Source organism: Notechis scutatus, chromosome 3 (genome assembly GCF_049901735.1).
Source record: "Notechis scutatus isolate UNSWTSFEM ecotype Mainland chromosome 3, rNotScu1.2, whole genome shotgun sequence".
Classification (NCBI taxonomy): Eukaryota; Metazoa; Chordata; class Lepidosauria; order Squamata; family Elapidae; genus Notechis; species Notechis scutatus.
Window position 1 is genome coordinate 173,687,099 of NC_142011.1, and position 17,153 is coordinate 173,704,251.

The following is a 17,153-nucleotide window of genomic DNA, read 5'->3' on the forward strand; positions in this document are numbered from 1 at the left end:
ATAGACTAGTCCAAAATATTTCAAGATTACAACACTGTTCTCACCAAAATGACTTGTTCCAGCTTTATCAAAATGGGACCAGCTTTGAAATAATAGAAGAATTTAATCTTGGTACATTTGGAATAGTCAGTTTCAAGGTCAGATTTCTGCCATTAAATCAGAATAACTATTCTTACATCAAGACACTTCCAGCAAGGACAGAATAGGGCATTTTGAGGTTGAAACACTCCATATTCTCAGTTTCTGCTAACAATAAAAAGAGCAGCATAATTTTATTCATGGTCAAAGTAGCTTAAATTTTGCTTTCCTGAAAAAAATATCTGCTCTTTTTATTTTTATGAGTAACCAGTGTACATTCACAATGTAACTGCACCTACAAAAAATCCTCCTCTGCCGATTCAAACATCATCTTATGAATTCTGAACTTCATGCTTCAAAAATCCTTATAAGAATAGAAGGATGCCAGTTCATTATATTACACTTTTATTTTACAGTTTTTCAAAATCTGTTTTACAGATACATTAACTGGGACAGCTGCAATACTGACCAAAAAAAGCATACCTACAAACCAAATACACATTTTAATATTTACTAGTATAGAATCACTAATATTCAAAAAGATGTGTCATGTAGTAAAGAAGGTGTGCGGCAATGCAAAATGTAGAGAAAAGGTGTTAAAATGAAAAGTAAACATTGCATCCATGGTTACACAGCAGAGATCTTTGCAAACACATTTGGTATTGTAACATTCTAGACAGCAATATGCTTTGTAATACATATTGATTATAATACATGCCTTAGAAAGCCTGTATTCTGTGTGTGTAAACTTTAACCAAATAAACTAGATATAATAAAACAGAAAATAATCTGAAAGAAAGTTCTTCATCTTAAAAGGACACTGCATTCAGGTGCATTTTAAATTATTTTTGGAATATTCCTTTTCTCTTGCACATTATTTTCATTTATGTAAGAATTTCATGATGCTACTTAATTGCTGCGATTGTGCAAGAAATATATGGTCTTCCAAAGGATAAAACTTTGCCTCAAAAAAAAAAGTCCATATCTTAACAACTGTAGCACAAAATGATTTGCAAAGGACTTAATTTTGAACAGCACTGCAATTTCTCAGCTATACTCCTGTGGTGCAAAGTAGCAGTTGTTCTAACAAACTGACAAAAATCTCAGCCAAAATTTCAATAATCTAATTGCTGTTCTCAACATCTTGCCTACTGAAACAGCACCTGTTTTATCATTATTGGGAACTAAAAGACAAGATCCAAGCACTTTAGAACTTCTTTAATGAGCTACGATACAAGATGATGCTCTCAGAGTATGGGATTTTAACAGACTAGCTACAATGCACTTTTAGGGATTCTTCATATTTTCAAAGATGTCCCTCAACCCTAGCTATCAGGCACTAGTTTTGCCCTGCTCCTGGCTCTGACATGACATAAACCATCATACAGCTCCAAATATCAGCCCTACTGACACAGGACAGCAGCTTCTTTAAAAGGCAATAGGAATAATATATGGTTTTCATCAAGCCAAAATGTTTAAAATGTAGGGGCACAATGGCATATTCAACATCCTGTTTCTTATCCCTTTTCCATAATCTTAAATTTTCAGCTCTCACTCAAAGTTTGTTTTCTATTCAGTCACCACACTTCCTACTACAGACAAAGTATCATGGCAACAAATTGAAGTTTGTGAAAAGTAATGACCTACATTCCAATCAATAGTTTCTTGTCATACTTGGAAAGTCAAAGCCTTCGTCAGAAGCATTTTTAGATTATTTATAATGTATTTCTGTCTTAACTTCTTTTTACTAAAACATTCGTATTGAAAGTGGTTATGGACTGACAATTTTAAAAAAAACAAATCCCCAAGTTTAAAGTTCAAGTCTTCTTACAAATAGAGCATGACACACTGGCTCTGAAAAAAGGTGAACAAATCTGCCTTTTTTCCTTCTAGAGCCATCTAATTGAAATATATAATCTGAAATAAGGCTGAAAAGAAAAAAAGGCATTTCATTTTTTTAAAATCAGAGTTAACAATTTCTTTGCACGTATGTCCTGACATTTGTGTTGAGCGGGCTCTGCATCTATTTATCATGAATGTTAACGTAAAGCTTCATAAATTCAAAAATGTTTGGTTGATCATGGACCCACATTAAAAAGTGAGGCAACAAAACATAAAGGGGGGAGAGAGGGAATGAACAAACGTTGATCTGAGGCTTCCATCTTCTGATTGCTCAAAAGGCCAAAATGTTCAATAAAATGTAAAACACAGTATATATTTTGTGTAGTCTAAAAAATTGTTACGATAACTTATTGCAAATTGCACTCGGCAGTTCGCCAAAATAATGGAAAAACTACCCCCTGTTGGTTGGCACAGTCCTTTAGCCTTGATTCAAAGTCACCAATAGAAAGATCTGGAAAGAAAATTTGCAGCTGTGCTCAGCCAACTGGCTGCCCCTTCTGGGTGTGACCCAACACGGGACACGGCTTTGTCTTGTTCCTTTGAAGGACTTTCATCTTCTGGCAAGTATTCAGGGAGGTCAGTATTTTGCTCCACTTCTACTGGAGTATCTTGGAAAGGAACCAACATCTGCCAAAAAGGGAACGTGGTATTAACACGCATCATGGAACATCACATCTTATTTTACAAATTTTGCTTTTGCTTTTCAGCTAGGCTACATTTATTTCTGCAATTGCTTTTGGATAATGTAATTTTTATTAGCAGAAAGGATAAAAATGACTTTTTAAAGGTGCTTTTTTTAAAAAAAAAACACATATCATTTTTTCCTCTTCTGGCTCATGAGTTCTACCACGCTATCCAAACATAGACGGCATTGAAAATTCCACATCTAAAGCTTTTCTTATCCATATTATTCAGATATTGGTGCTCAAAGCAGCTTGAGAAATTTATCAGCGGAGAATCTCATGTATATGTGATGGATATTATTATACTGGATGGAAAAATCACTGCTGTTTTCTTAGTGCCAACTCTTTTAACAATATACTTTTATTGGGTGGGCAGTTCTCTCACCTCTTCTCCAGTTTCACTTTTTACAACTTGCTGGGCTTTCATAACTTTGGTTGATGCTATCGCTGTGGCCAGTGCCTGCACAAAAATGGAAAAGGAAACAATAAGAAGAGCAAGATTTTTTTTAAAAAAAAAAAATCTGTACCTGAAGCTGAAAATAAGGAAAGCAAACCATGCTTACCTCTGCTTTTAAATCTGATCTGATTCTGACAACACATCTTTGAATTGCCATTTGAAACGTAAAGCTGATGACCCCTTTTATTTTAAGTAAGGCTTCTTCGCATAGGTTTCTCCGTGACTGGAAATTAAAGAGATGCATTAAATGGGTCAATACTAAGTAAATAACATGAAGTTAACACATAGGTGCATGTGATGCTATACAAGCAGAACAATATTTCTAAACAAAAATAAATAATTGTTTGCATTTGGCTGTAAGGGTATAAAAAGGTAACATTTCTGCTTACATTTTGTAGGCAAACTAGAGAGAAATCAACTGTGAATAATGATGGAAAGTGCTGAAAAGCAAAGCAGCTTTTCTTTGTTATGATCAGCTAAACAGTCTCTTGTGATTTAGTTCTGACTGACTGAAATCCTCGCTGATGAGCAGTTAGTTTTTAAGTTGCTATTTATCAGACATCTTGTATCCATACTGACTGAAAGCATCAAAGCAGCTGTTACATCCTTCAGCTTCCTTATCTGTGGCAGCTCATGAACATCACTGCACTACACAACTCAATTCTGATGTCAACTGACAATGTCTGCTTATCCAATCACAAGCTCATCTTATGCTTTAAGTAAATGACAGGGCCTCTTCTATGCAACAACACAACAGTAAGCTATGCTAGTTTCATCAACTCTGAATTGCCCCAGCATGTTTTAATGCTTTTAGGGACTCCTGGAGAAGAAATGGCAAATTGAAAACGGCTCTGGTAAAAGCAGAGCTAATGCAGCAAATAGACCGGTTCTTTGTGAGTCCTTCCTTGTCCTTCAGATCACCCATAAGTGCTCTAGACAGTTGCTCTTTTCTGGCAGTTTAACAGATATGAAAGATGATAAAATAGCCAGGTTGCTCAAACCATGCTTGGTATTTCAAAAGGATACTGGCTCCGCATACTTCCTTTTCTAAACACTTTCAGAAATTGTTTGTTAATTCTTTGGATTGACAAGGCTGACAACAACGATTGAGTTTTCTTCAATATTTAGTGAAAAAGGTTTAATAGAAACATAAAGGTATATGTGTGTATGCATGCATGTGTGTAGAATAAACAGAAAAAGTGTCAGTAGAATTTTAATTTTCAAAAGTTACAAACAGACTGATGGAACAGATGAATTGGAAGGAAGATTTTAACATTATTATAAAGACCTTTCCAGTGATAAAATGCTTTTGTTTTGTTTTTGTTTTTAAGATAGGATGAGATTTTGAAGGTTGGACAATAGAGGGCACCAGAAGAACTAAAGATAACAATTAAAGGAGAAGAACATATAAATTTGACTTACTAATACAGAATGAAATACTGTAAAATATTTTAACATTGGACATATTGAAGGGTATTTTTGAACAATGGACCCAAAAGTTAATTTTAAAAGTACCTGCCTCTATAAATGTTATGGAAGAGGAACAGGTTTTCCCTGTCAGGATTGAGATTAATTTTAAAGTAGATTTAAAAATGACAGCCTACAAAAATGATAGGGAAATATAGTAATAGCACTTAACCTTATATACCACTTCATAGTGCTTTACAGCCTCTCTAAGCGGTTTACAGAGTCAGCATATTGCCCCCAACAATCTGGGTCCTGGATAATTTTCCTATATTGGATTTATAAAAAAGTCTTGTTAAAACTTCTAACAATTTTGTAAGAAGGGAAGAAGAAAATAATAAAAATAAATCAAATTGTAGGACATTATTTGAAGGGATTAAAGGTCAACTTTGTTAAAAGGACTATGAAGTTGATGTATCTGATCAAGGTTAAAACAGATATGACGTTATCCCTGGTAACGAGACCTTAAGGACATTTTATTATCCAACTAAGGTAACATCATCAGTGACAGTGAGTTGGATAATGAAATGTCTGCAAGCAAATAATCAAGTTCAGAGCACAAAGGACTCCACAGTATTTTCTTAGCTTTTAGAAACATTTAAGACACACCAATGGGCAAGCACATAAACAACCAAGTTAATTACCATAACAGGGACAAATTTAGGGGAACTAATTAGATCTGTTTTAATGAAAGAAGGTGAAAGAAAGCCAAAAGAGAAATGTTATTCTGGATTTGAATTGATTCTGGAAGTGTAGGCCTGAGTCCATACTGGGTCTGAGCAAATAGTTGATTTGAATATTCAGTCAAATCACTGAATCCCCTTAGAAAGTTGAATCATTAAATACGTGAGATGACTTTAAATCTATTAAAACAAATTGAATGCTTCCGCAAATGTGCAGAAACCTTTTTTTAATCATTTGTAACTGAAATCAATCTGTTTCAACCATTTGGATCAATTCAAATCAGATTTCGTCTCATTCATACTTCCCACATTGTATATGCTGATTGTCACTCAAATTATCACCCCACCAGCTTTATTAGTGAGGATGCATAACCTGTAAATCTGCTTCTCTTACAGGCTAACTTGTCCAAGATATAAGGCAATGCAGCAAAAGATCAGGTTCAATAATTTACAATGGCATAGGACTGAAACTGAAACCTAAGGGGCACTGTGGATAACCTGTTCAAAAAGTTTTATATTTTTCTAGGCAGCCATAAAAAGCTAGACATGGCCCTCAGATGCTTTCTACAAGAATGGAGGATAAATTTATAGAACCTATTTGATGTTCTATAAAAACTCCACTGAATATCTGCTATCCAACAGTCAAAGAAATATCATACAATATAAAAAGACTGCAAGCAAAGCTAATTTTTTTAAAAAACTTACATTTTTTTTGTATAAACCAAAATTATTCTTAATTTTAAAAAAATTTAAAGGAGAATTTTAAATAAAAAAGTAGCAAGAAAAATAATTGCTCCATTTTGTTGTTGTAGCTAACCCATACAGCAGTTGTAGTATTGATGAAATATTGCTGTCTCCCATCTTTTAGAAAACAATCACCACATCCGATGGCAGAGTTCGTAAAGAGCTCAAGATGTGACACCACTTAACTCCCCAAAATGAGTAACTTGTTTTCAAATAGGGCTCAATACATAAGATTGAAAGTTATCATATATGACACTAATTTTTAAAAGAGACCAGGAAGGATCAGGATAATATGTTAGTCAGCTTTATTTATTCCAGATAAATTGGTAGAAACAGTCTTCAAAGTTAAAATAACCAAGAATTTTGTGGGCCTAGGCAATCCTAGTAACTTTTTTAGATTATGTGATTTATAGTTTAATTTTCTATGATGGTGTATTATAAACCACCAAGTTATTGGAAGTAGAATAATATATAAACACTTATATGTTTTATATAAATCTACTGGGGTAGGACAAAATGGAAATCAGAACACGGACCTGAATAGAATATTCTGGAAGAACGTGTAGCCAGTCCAATGACAAGGTTGGCAGGCTGGTCAGCCTACTTTACTATTTTCCTATAGCTTGCCACTGTAATAGCATATGCTCAATTTCTTAGCCAAGTCTTTTACTTACTTCCAGGCCCTAAAGTGGCTGAACATAGATCAACAAGTTTATATATTCAGAGATATTTATGTTGTTAGTTTCTTGGGAAATGTAAAGTTATTTCTGAAATGTTCATTACAAACAGTTATTTGTAATAAGGCACACCCAAGGGATTTGAAAACAGACTTAACACAGATTAAATATATTTACATTTAGTTATATATTACATCTACACATCGAATATATTTACAAAAAACAATTGTTCTCATTTTCATATTTCAGTGTGAGTTATAAATTCCAAAATGAATTTCTTACCGAATCATCAAGGCCGTCTATGTGTAAAACTACTGTTTTAGCACGTTTATTTGTACTTCCAAGAAAAAACTGAGCTTTTCGACGTCGAGAATTCATCTCATTCACATTGTCCATGTCAGACATATTGGAAGACTGAAGAATATCATAAATTTCTGAAGCTAATAGTTTTGTTTCCCCAGGTGTTGTGGTCCTAAAGCAAAGAAAATTCAGATTTATGTAGATGTATTGTAGTTTTTTCTTAACCGAATTTCTTTTATAATTCTTCCAGAAAAGACACCTGTTTTTTTACTTCTACGTCAGTAGCACTATAGATCCTAAGATTATTTTTTAATCTTGGTCCTTAGTTTTACAAAACAATCACCCCTTACAAAAAGATTCCTTCCCTAAATACTTATTTATCATTACTTTGTCTTATTTATCATTACTTTTAATTTATTATGGATTTTCAGTTAAATGATTTATTGGCAGTTGAAGTCCAAACATATTAGTGGATGAGGTTGATAAACACTGAGCTAATTATTGTATCTCTATAATAAAAAAAAACATAATTTGTTGTAGTCATCTGACATTCTCCAGGGAATAGTAGTAATAGAAAAACCAGAGATGAATGGAGGGAGGGGGAACATGCAATATTCTGAACAAATGAAATTCAAGGAGAAAAATAGACTGGTAGCTGACATTGAATGAATGGGTGACAATCAGATGAGATAATTCAAAAAAGACATTGAACCATTCAAAGCCCCAACAGTGAATCAGAAATATGACTCTTTAAATAATATCTGCTTAGGGGGAAATATTTATTTAACACAGGGTTTAAACATAAGTGTATTTATATGTACATGTGGAAAGGAATAAATCTAAATCTATAAGCATGATTGACCTGATAGTCTGGGGAACTGAACATAAGGGAAAAGGATATGTAAGTTACTTGGAACAGAGTAGAAATTTTATACATTGCTCCCATCCAGAGTAGTGTCATATAACAAAACCTGAGAAAGTAGCGCTTAGCCTTGGAATAAAACAATCCAACCTTACTCGGATCTCCTTTCAGAAGGTATTATATTAAAGATAGGTGAGAAATTGCTCTTAGAAGGAAAATATGAACATTAATGAAAGATATTAACACAAAGATAGATAGTAGCTTTGAAATATGTATCTCTGTATAGTTTCTCTGTATATATGTACACAGTTTGTCCAAAGCAACATCTAACAGATGTTTTGTAGTTTCAAAGATACTTTGGTAGAGAAACACAAAACTACAAGGGTAATGAATACATTTCAGCACACATACACCCCACAATATGGAGAAATAGAAATCCAATGTTGCTGAAAATGGGATTACAATATTTAGAGGCTATTTTAGTTTAATCAGAACAGAGCTCCTTTAGTACAATAATAATTTTAATTCTTTTCCATATTTCTGGAATGGCACATTTGTGTAACAGTTATGAAAATAATATCAATTCCTAGAAAATTTCAGTTGGGGGATTGTAAGTATTTTATGAGGTTTATTACTGTTAATAACTTGATTATTTCCTTTTGTCAATCAATGTATTTTGTTACTAAGCAAATAAACATTGGCTGCATTATTTGTTTTGTTCCCAAATATGATTGTTTTAATTGCATAACAAAACTTGAACTATATCTTCAAAACATTATTTAGGCATTTTCCAATTAGGCACAGCAGATGGCATTGTTTCCTTTTCTTTAAGAACATTAAAATTAAACTAAAGCTGTATTCCTAAGCTCCATATTGCACTATACAATGTGCATCCATTGCCTTTCTACCATTAATGTATAAAATGTTCACAATTTCAAAAAATTCCAGAAAGTCAAAATCAAAGCATGTGCTACCTCGCCTTAGATTGCTTACCATTAATTGTACATAAACCAAGATACTTATTGTTTTACAAACTGTAATTTTAAAAATCCAGTTTAGAACTGGGTTGATTCACGCTTGTATTTTTCTCACTATCATATGAGAAATTTGTATATGACCATCATGAAGAAAATCCAAAATCCAACTTATAGATTCAAAATAAGACTCATACTATCCATTGGCAGTGCCTCATTATCCTCTGTTGTGTTGAATAATAGCCACAATAGATAACGGATTTTATTCAATTATCATCCAGGAATTCTGGATTCATAGTACCATACTGATATCCATATTGAAGGATATCATTCTCCCCTTGCTTCTGGCAATTTAAGATAATCAGTTTAAACTTTTCTAAAGGGAACTACAAGCAATTAAAACTGTATTAAATTAAAACTGATGGAAATGGTTAGATTTACAGAAGTGTGGGTAAGGGAAATACATACCTGCAAGGGATTCTTGTGCAATTAAATACATATTAATTTAGCTGATTGTTTTAGATAACTAATAAATTGGAAAAATCTGTGCTGGATTTAGTTCAATATATCCTGGCAAAAGTAGACTACTATGGAATAAAAAGTGCTTTTAGCCAAAATAATTAGACTTCGGCTTTCATTAATTTGCCAATCTGCATTAAAAGTTCCTAGCTATCAAAATCCCCCTAAATTATGAAATACCAAAAAAAATAGACGTTGTAAAGATCCTCAGGATTATCAAATATAATCCAAATATAATTAATATAAAACATAAAATAAGTTAAAACTGCACAGAATCTGCACTTTAGATGCATAGTTAGTTATTCATATATGTTAACTGCTGCTAGAATTGTATAGGCACAAACCTGGAAGAGTGAAGAGATACCTACAGATGAAAATGTGATTAGGAAAATATTAAATGTGCAGAAATGAACAAATGCTTACAATTAAGGAGAAAGAGCGAACTAAATATTATATGACATGAGATTTAAGGTAAACAACAAAAATGGAAGTTAGAAAGAGGGAAACAAAATAAAGATGTTATATTAAAAGAGACAAGCAAATATTATGATTAATATGTTGAATATTGCTATTTTAATATTGTAGAATTAATATAAATGTAATGAATGTTGCAAATTTTGATTACTGTTCAACAAAGATATTTGTACCCAGACAACACACTGTTCAACTGAAGATGGAATTATATTAAAAAAAAATAATTTTAAAAAAATCTGAATCTTTTAGCAACATTTAGGACACTGTTGTCCTTCAGATGTTTTAGACTACAATCTCCCTTAAGATTGGCATTGCTGGGATTAGCTGATGAAACCTGTACTTGGGATACAGTAGCGGGACTAACTTTCTGTCTCTTAGGATCTTCATACAAATAGTTTTCAGGTTATCACCAGTCATTCATTATCTGTTCAAAGATACAGTGACACTGAATGAATGGTACTTATGACAGTTCCAGCCAGTGCACTGTACCTGCAGTCATATGATCACTGCTGCCTTTAAAGCAGAATTTCATTGATCACATTGTATAGAATCAGCAAAAACAAATTACCTTTGTATTGCTGTGTATATGATTTTGAAAGCAATTTTAAAGGAAAACACAATCAAGTACATTTACCACAGAAAGCATACTATACTTACTTCTGTACAACAGTCTGTAAACTCAGCATCATTCCCAGTTCACTTTTCATCTTTTCTCTATTGGCCCGACATTCCGCCAAATAACGTAGAGCCTATTAGAAACAAATGGATCAAAGAACCAACCACAACAAAAGACATTCTCTGCATTTTCTTTCGCATCTCTCAAAAATGCATTGTAGTAATTCAGAAGATTGGGAACTGTGTTATGCTTACAACATAAACCTAAAATACTGTTTATTTACTTAGTCATCCCATTTCTATATCACCCATCTCACCTGTTAGCATATATGTGCCAGGTAAATATCAAAAATAATGTTTCTCTCTCTATAAAATAAGAATGGATAATTCTGATGTGTTCAATTTCAAGTTTGGCTATTTCTACACTTGGGATTTTAATAATCTCGTGGACATTCCATATGCAGTTAGAATATAGTCTGTGTTTGGGAAACTGCATAGTAAAAAGTAATTGGGTTTTGATTTGCATATTAATTCTGGAAGCACAAATTAGATAAATGCAATAAAGAGTGAAATGAACAGGAATTAGAGTGTAGACAAGAGGAGAAAGATGGTGAGAGAACTGGAGGCTAAATCTTATGAAGTTGGTTAAAAGTGCATGGCTCTTGGAAGCCTAGGCTAAAGAAAAGAAAGCTAAGGGAAAATGATAGCAGTCTTCCAAAAGTTGAAAGACTGTCACAATGGGTGGAAGCTTTGTTGACTGAAAGCCATTCAACAATGGAACTGTCTGCTTCTTGAAGTTGTGGGTGCTCCATCACTGGAGGCTTTCAAAAAAGATTGGAAAAAAAGATTGTCTAGAAAGGAGACTTCCAACCTTTTGATTAACTTCAGACTTGATTTCTCCAACCATATCAATATACAAATTATAATCAGTTCCCTTACAAAACCAAATGATATATATGCAAAATACATTTAAACATCACTTTTAAATTCATCCACTGTTATCCACTCAGGCACTAAAAACCCTGCTACAATTTTGCCAGGAAGGATTTTCAATGAGAGAGCAGAGAGGCAGCTCAGTGAGATAAGGAGCAGGGGGAATCCCAGGGGGGAGGATGAGGAGGCCTTGGGAGACCCAGCACAAGACACGGATGAGCGGTTCTCCGCTCAAGCACTAAAAATCCTGCTTGGATTTCATCAGGGAGGATTTTCAGCTCCCAGACCAGAGAAACGTGTCCAAAACACCCCACAAAACTCACACACAACTTCATTGGGGCTCCCAAGGTTTCCTCCAATGAAAAGTTTCCCCGTGTTCCTTACTTGGGACTCTTGTCTGCTTGGCAACCCTTGATATCGCTTAACAACTGCAACCCAGAGTTGCCTGGATTATGGTCATTGAGAAAAGCAGTCATAAGATGTCCTGCTTAACAACCATTTCACTCAACAACTGAGATTTCAGTCCCAATGCTGGTCATAATTCAAGGATTACCTATAGGCCATATACATTCCAAATTCTCACTATCTAGGCAGCCTTGAAACTAGATTTCAATAGATGCAAATCATAAGTCTGTAAATTTTTTGCTACCGGAGTAGTATCTTTAGTTAAGAATCTGCTTATAACAGCTGGAAAAAAATATGCCTCCAACCAGAAGAGAAGATCCTAAGGCAAATACTACACTTATTTTATCAACTAGTAATTTAATAAGAGTCAGTTTGGGATTAAAGCACAGAGCTAAAAATTAGGAGATCATGAGTTCTAGTCCTACCTTAAGCATGAAGTCAACTGAGTGATTTTGTACCAGTGCCTTTCTCTCAATCGTAAGAAAGAGAAAATGGCAAACCACTTCTAAAATATTGCCAAGAAAACTGCAGGGATTTCTCTAAAAGTCACCAAGAATCAGCAATGACTTAAAGGCACACACACACACACAAGTCATCTTACTGAATATAGTTAGACCTCTTCTTTTTCAATGATAATTATAATTTTTTCCTAGATTCTTAAAGCAATCACTGAAATTTGAAAATCCCAAGAAAGCAAAGAATTTGAAAAAGGATGGTGATTTTTTTTAAATATAAAGAATGATCATTCAGAGAAATTAATGCATAAATAGAACTATATATCACCTCCTACATTTTTAACAAAAAAAAAAAGAATTTGGTTAAGATGGCAATGTAAACTGTTTTAAATGAAGAGATTCTATTTGGTTTGTTTCTATTGGAATACTGCTTCTGATTATTTATGCTTGAAACAGAAAAATGAAAATTAGAATTTGAAGATTTAATAATATGCAATTATAGAACTGGCTTATAATAATAGGTAATGTAAAAAGTTGAAGTTGCAACTGTGTATTTTGTTGGATAGGGGTTGAAGGTCAACACATTTTTCCTTCTTTTTTTAAAATCTTGTATATTTCCTCCCTCCCAACTTTTTTTTTTGCTTTATCTTTGTTTTCATTACATTTTATGTTACAATAAACCTCAATAAAACATTTGGAAACAAAATTCCAAGAAAGGAAGTAAGTTTGAACAAGTTACTGAAACTTCTGAAAATGCCAGTTTAATTTGTTGAAACTAGTTTCATGCTGACTTCTATTCTTCATGAACAGTATATCACTGTGATGGTGAACCTATGGCACGTGTGCCGGAAGTAGCATACAGAGCCACTTCTGCTGGCAAGCGAGGGGTCGCTTGGAAGAGCCCCACCACACATGCGCCCGACAGCTGATTGTCAGGTATCTGGCACACACGCGTGGCGGTGCGGGGGACACGCGTGCATGTGCAGAGACATGCGGCATGCATGAGGGGACTCACACATGCGCAGGGGGCATTGCCTTCTGGGTGCTGGCACATGAGCACGGGAACCGAAAAAGATTAGCCACCATTGGTATATCAAAAGAACATGATTAAACTTCATTGATTTGCTTCTGCCTTCAAAGATAATTATGACTTAAATTTATGTTCAAAGAAATAACTAAAACATATATAAGCTAAAGCTGTCAGGAGCAAGCTCTTTCTCTAAAGACATTTTAAACTTCGACTGTTATTGAAAGAAATAACCAAACTCTATTAACACACACCATTTGGTAGCTGTATTTGCCATGAATTAAGTAGACCACATGTTATATTTTAAATACTAATCTATATATTTAAAATAACATGGAGTCCCTCTTCTTGTTCAGGGATTATTATAATTCTTGTTGAGAATAATTTACACACATATACAATACACTCAGCATACTGTCTTTCTGGAATTAACATTACACAAAGTGCAGAAAAAGTGCTGTAGATTAAAAATAAATACTAAAATGTAAGAAAAAATATAGATGCACACTAATCTGAATAATAAATAGCCTACATGTAATTCAGAAAATATTTTCTAATATGCGCCCTAGAGCTTTGGATTTTATGCTTGCAAGCTTCATTATAGCATGCATCTGTATTTTTCAAGTGACAAAGTCTCTTATTTTCCTAAGACACATGAAACCTACTTGTAGACCCCTGCATAGTGTAGTAGACAGATTCTGGTCAGAATTTCTGAACAGAGAAACATGTAATAAAATGAACAGATTGTAGGGAATTCCCAAAACATGTACCACAGTGTACCTCTATTCTGGCAAAATGTGAAAGCTAGCCATCACACAAGTCTAAAAATACCACAAAATTTCCTTGAATAAAATGAATGTCCTACAAACTTCCAAGCCAAGACAGAAGAAATGAAGTTCACATGATAATGAATTGCTTTAGTTGCAAAATGCTGAGTAAATACAGGTTTCCAAATGTTACTTTGCCTTCTAAAAAATTTTGTTGCTATAACTCCATAATATTAAGCAGATAAGAATTTGTTTTGCAGTTATCAGTGTAACTATATTATAGGTAGATGAGCTCTAAACTATATTAAGCGTGCTATAATTTTTCCCATCATTTTCATTTCAGCAATCTTTCTATGTCTCAGTGGGTAAAGTGTTTAACTTGCTCTACTCAGGATGTTTCAACACATGCAGAGAACCCAAATTCAAGCAACTTTCCACTTGTGTACTAGTTATTGATTATGAGTGTAATCATGGAAATGCATGATAACAAATGTGCATTTAGGTTCTTATGTTTTAGATTCCATAGCTACCCAAAATCCTTAATGCTACAAGATGAGCTATCCACTAATACTTACAAGTAATGCTGAATGGACAACTGGTGGGTTGGGATGATCCAAAAATAATATAAGGCCTGGTAGACATCCCTGGTCCTGGACAATTGCTCTTCTATTCAGAGGATCAGCTGCCAAATCTCTCAGCTGGTTTACTACGGTGAGTGCATCAGGCTCCACATTCATTGAGGTATTCATTTTTCCTTGTCATACATATGATTCTACTATAAAGAAATTTGTTATCAAAACTATAGTGATATGAAGTAATTTCATAACTACTAAAGCAAAAATTCATTCTATGTTTTAATATCTTGATATTTTTTAGGAAAGAAGTACTCAATAGTTTCTTACTACAACTAAATTCACAGCCAAGTAACTTGCTCACACAAAATTTAGAAAGAAATTTCATTTAAAAATTTGCAGATGTCTAATGAATCCCTAGGGTCATGATGGTGAACCTTTTCCACATTGTGTGCCAAAAATGTGCATGCATGCACCACTCGCGTGTCTGTACCCATGATGCAATGTGCACATGACCCCCCCCACCGTGCGCATGCACATGCAACCCCCCTGCACACCACATGCCTCTGCATATCTCCCACATCCGCATCTCCCTGTGCATGTGCGGCAGATACCCGAGAATCAGCTAGCTGGCGGGGGGCACATGCTTATGTCCAGTGGGGTTCTTCCAGGCGACCTCTCACATGCCAGCAGAAGTGGCACACAGAGCATGCGTGTCATAGGTTCACCATCACAGCCCTAGAGTTTAAACAACAGTAATCCCACTGTGGGAAATAGGGCCTTCAAGAAACCCTGTGAAAGACTGCCATTTGAAGTCCTATGGATACTTAATTAGAAGTCTAGCAATTTCACTAGCACTTCCAAGCACACAATTAACAGCCTTCAGATAAAATGCCACTGCGAAGTCCAAACATAGGCATATTCACCCACAAGTAGCCTGCAACTTATTTCTAGGAATATTTATTTCCAATTAGGACCCTGCAGCTTTTCTTTCGCTTTCATGCTTACAAGTCGGTGACTCGACTCAAGCCCTGGCACTTGCCAGGCCTCGTCCTTGCACTTTCTTGCACTGCAACTCTTACACTGGGAGGCATCACATAATATAAATGAAATCACGACACGGGTTTTAAGGAAAGTAAATAGGATTGCAACCTCACGCATTAAAAAACTTAATTACCCGAACTGTGTTTCCGTTTGAACGTAACAAGATTGCGCTGAGCTCTAATACTAAACCTAACTAGCAGCCAACTGCCACCGAGTCTTAAGTGATTGCAAATCACTTAAGTCTTATCACTTAAGTCAAATCACCAGTCTTGGACAGGAGGATAATTTGGATCTCTAAAAGAATTGCAGGCATCGAATAAGTAGCAGCGTTCATAATCTGTCTTGGGTTCTTTCCCGTCCGCCTTCAATCCATTCCCACCTCCATTCCCCATCTCTTTCCTGCCCCCCCCCCCAGCCCCATTCCCAGGTCCAGGGATCCCCCATTACCGCCCTCACTTTCATTGGACGCAGAAGGGGAGGCGCTTTGGTACTCCCGCCCTCACGGAGGAAGGACCACTCCAAATCACGTATCGGCTAATGGCGCTGCCGCCGCCTTCGCAAACCCAGAGACTCTGGCAGAGGAGCCGCTTGGAACTTCCGGGCGCCCGGCGAAGGTCAGAAAGATGAACTGGAATCGCGGACCCGCCAAGGCAGCATTCACCCAGTAAGGCGGGCGGGCGCCGCTCTCCGGCACCGCGGCAATCCCTGAGACGCGATTGGCTGCAACCGAAGGCGTCCTCTCTCCATTCGTGGCTCGCCTTATTATGAACACCCCCTCCGATTGGCTTATTCCGGGTCAAGGGTTCTGAGGCATTATGGGTTAGAATGAAATCAATTTTAGGAGGCATTTCAACAACTACAACTCCCAAGAAGCTCTGGTTCATGGTTACCATTTACTCTTTGCAGGCGGAATGAGTAAAACAGTTGTGCCTTGGGACGGACCTCGCACATTTGCTTGTCCGTGGACTCCCGTAGTGAGACTTATTTGAAGGCGAGGGTCTTCATTTCCCCCGAGTTTAGTGGATCCTACTGGTTAACTGTTTTAGCCAAATAATCAAATATCGTATAGGATTGCGATCTTAGGATAAAAATGTATAATGCGCAGTATTCAATATACTTGAATTTTTGAAAAAGATTTTTCCTTTGAATCAAAAGCAACTCCTTATCTGATTTCAGAGAAACATCCATGCAATTTTGTTGGTAGCTCTAGAAATGCTTTGCCTTCTGCCTTCCCCCGCCTCCCCACCAACCTAAACAGCCCTGGAGATTCCTAAAGTTTTCATCTAACTACTAACGGGGTGGCCATGTTTACCTGGAAGTAAATTGCATAGTTGGGTGAATACTTGTATTTAAATTGCAATTTAAATTTCCTTTTCTCAAGGTTGCTTTTCAATTGAAAATGACTCATGACTGATAAATTATAAGTGGTTACAAAAGGGTTACATTATGGCCTCATTTACACATAACTAAGTATATTGAATAAATCCAGCCATTTATAAACTACAGTTTTTATTATAA

General features: G+C 35.3%; 1 protein-coding gene across 6 annotated transcripts; it reads right to left on the reverse strand.

The window, feature by feature from the left end:
• Positions 1–466: 466 nt before the first annotated feature.
• Positions 467–16,418, reverse strand: ARMC1 (armadillo repeat containing 1). 6 transcript variants are annotated; one of them, XM_026692081.2, is made up of 7 exons: positions 16,199–16,418; positions 14,595–14,794; positions 10,475–10,566; positions 6,971–7,160; positions 3,227–3,343; positions 3,049–3,123; positions 467–2,607 (listed from the first exon to the last, which is right to left on the reverse strand). In XM_026692081.2, the coding sequence occupies exons 2-7, from the start codon at positions 14,766–14,768 to the stop codon at positions 2,416–2,418; spliced, it is 840 nt and encodes a 279-aa protein (XP_026547866.1). In that variant the 5' UTR covers positions 14,769–14,794; positions 16,199–16,418; the 3' UTR covers positions 467–2,415. The 6 variants fall into 6 exon arrangements, with proteins under 6 accessions (XP_026547866.1, XP_026547850.1, XP_026547883.1 ...); XM_026692065.2 differs by having other exon boundaries at positions 16,092–16,418; XM_026692098.2 differs by having other exon boundaries at positions 14,595–14,791; positions 16,199–16,414.
• Positions 16,419–17,153: the final 735 nt, after the last annotated feature.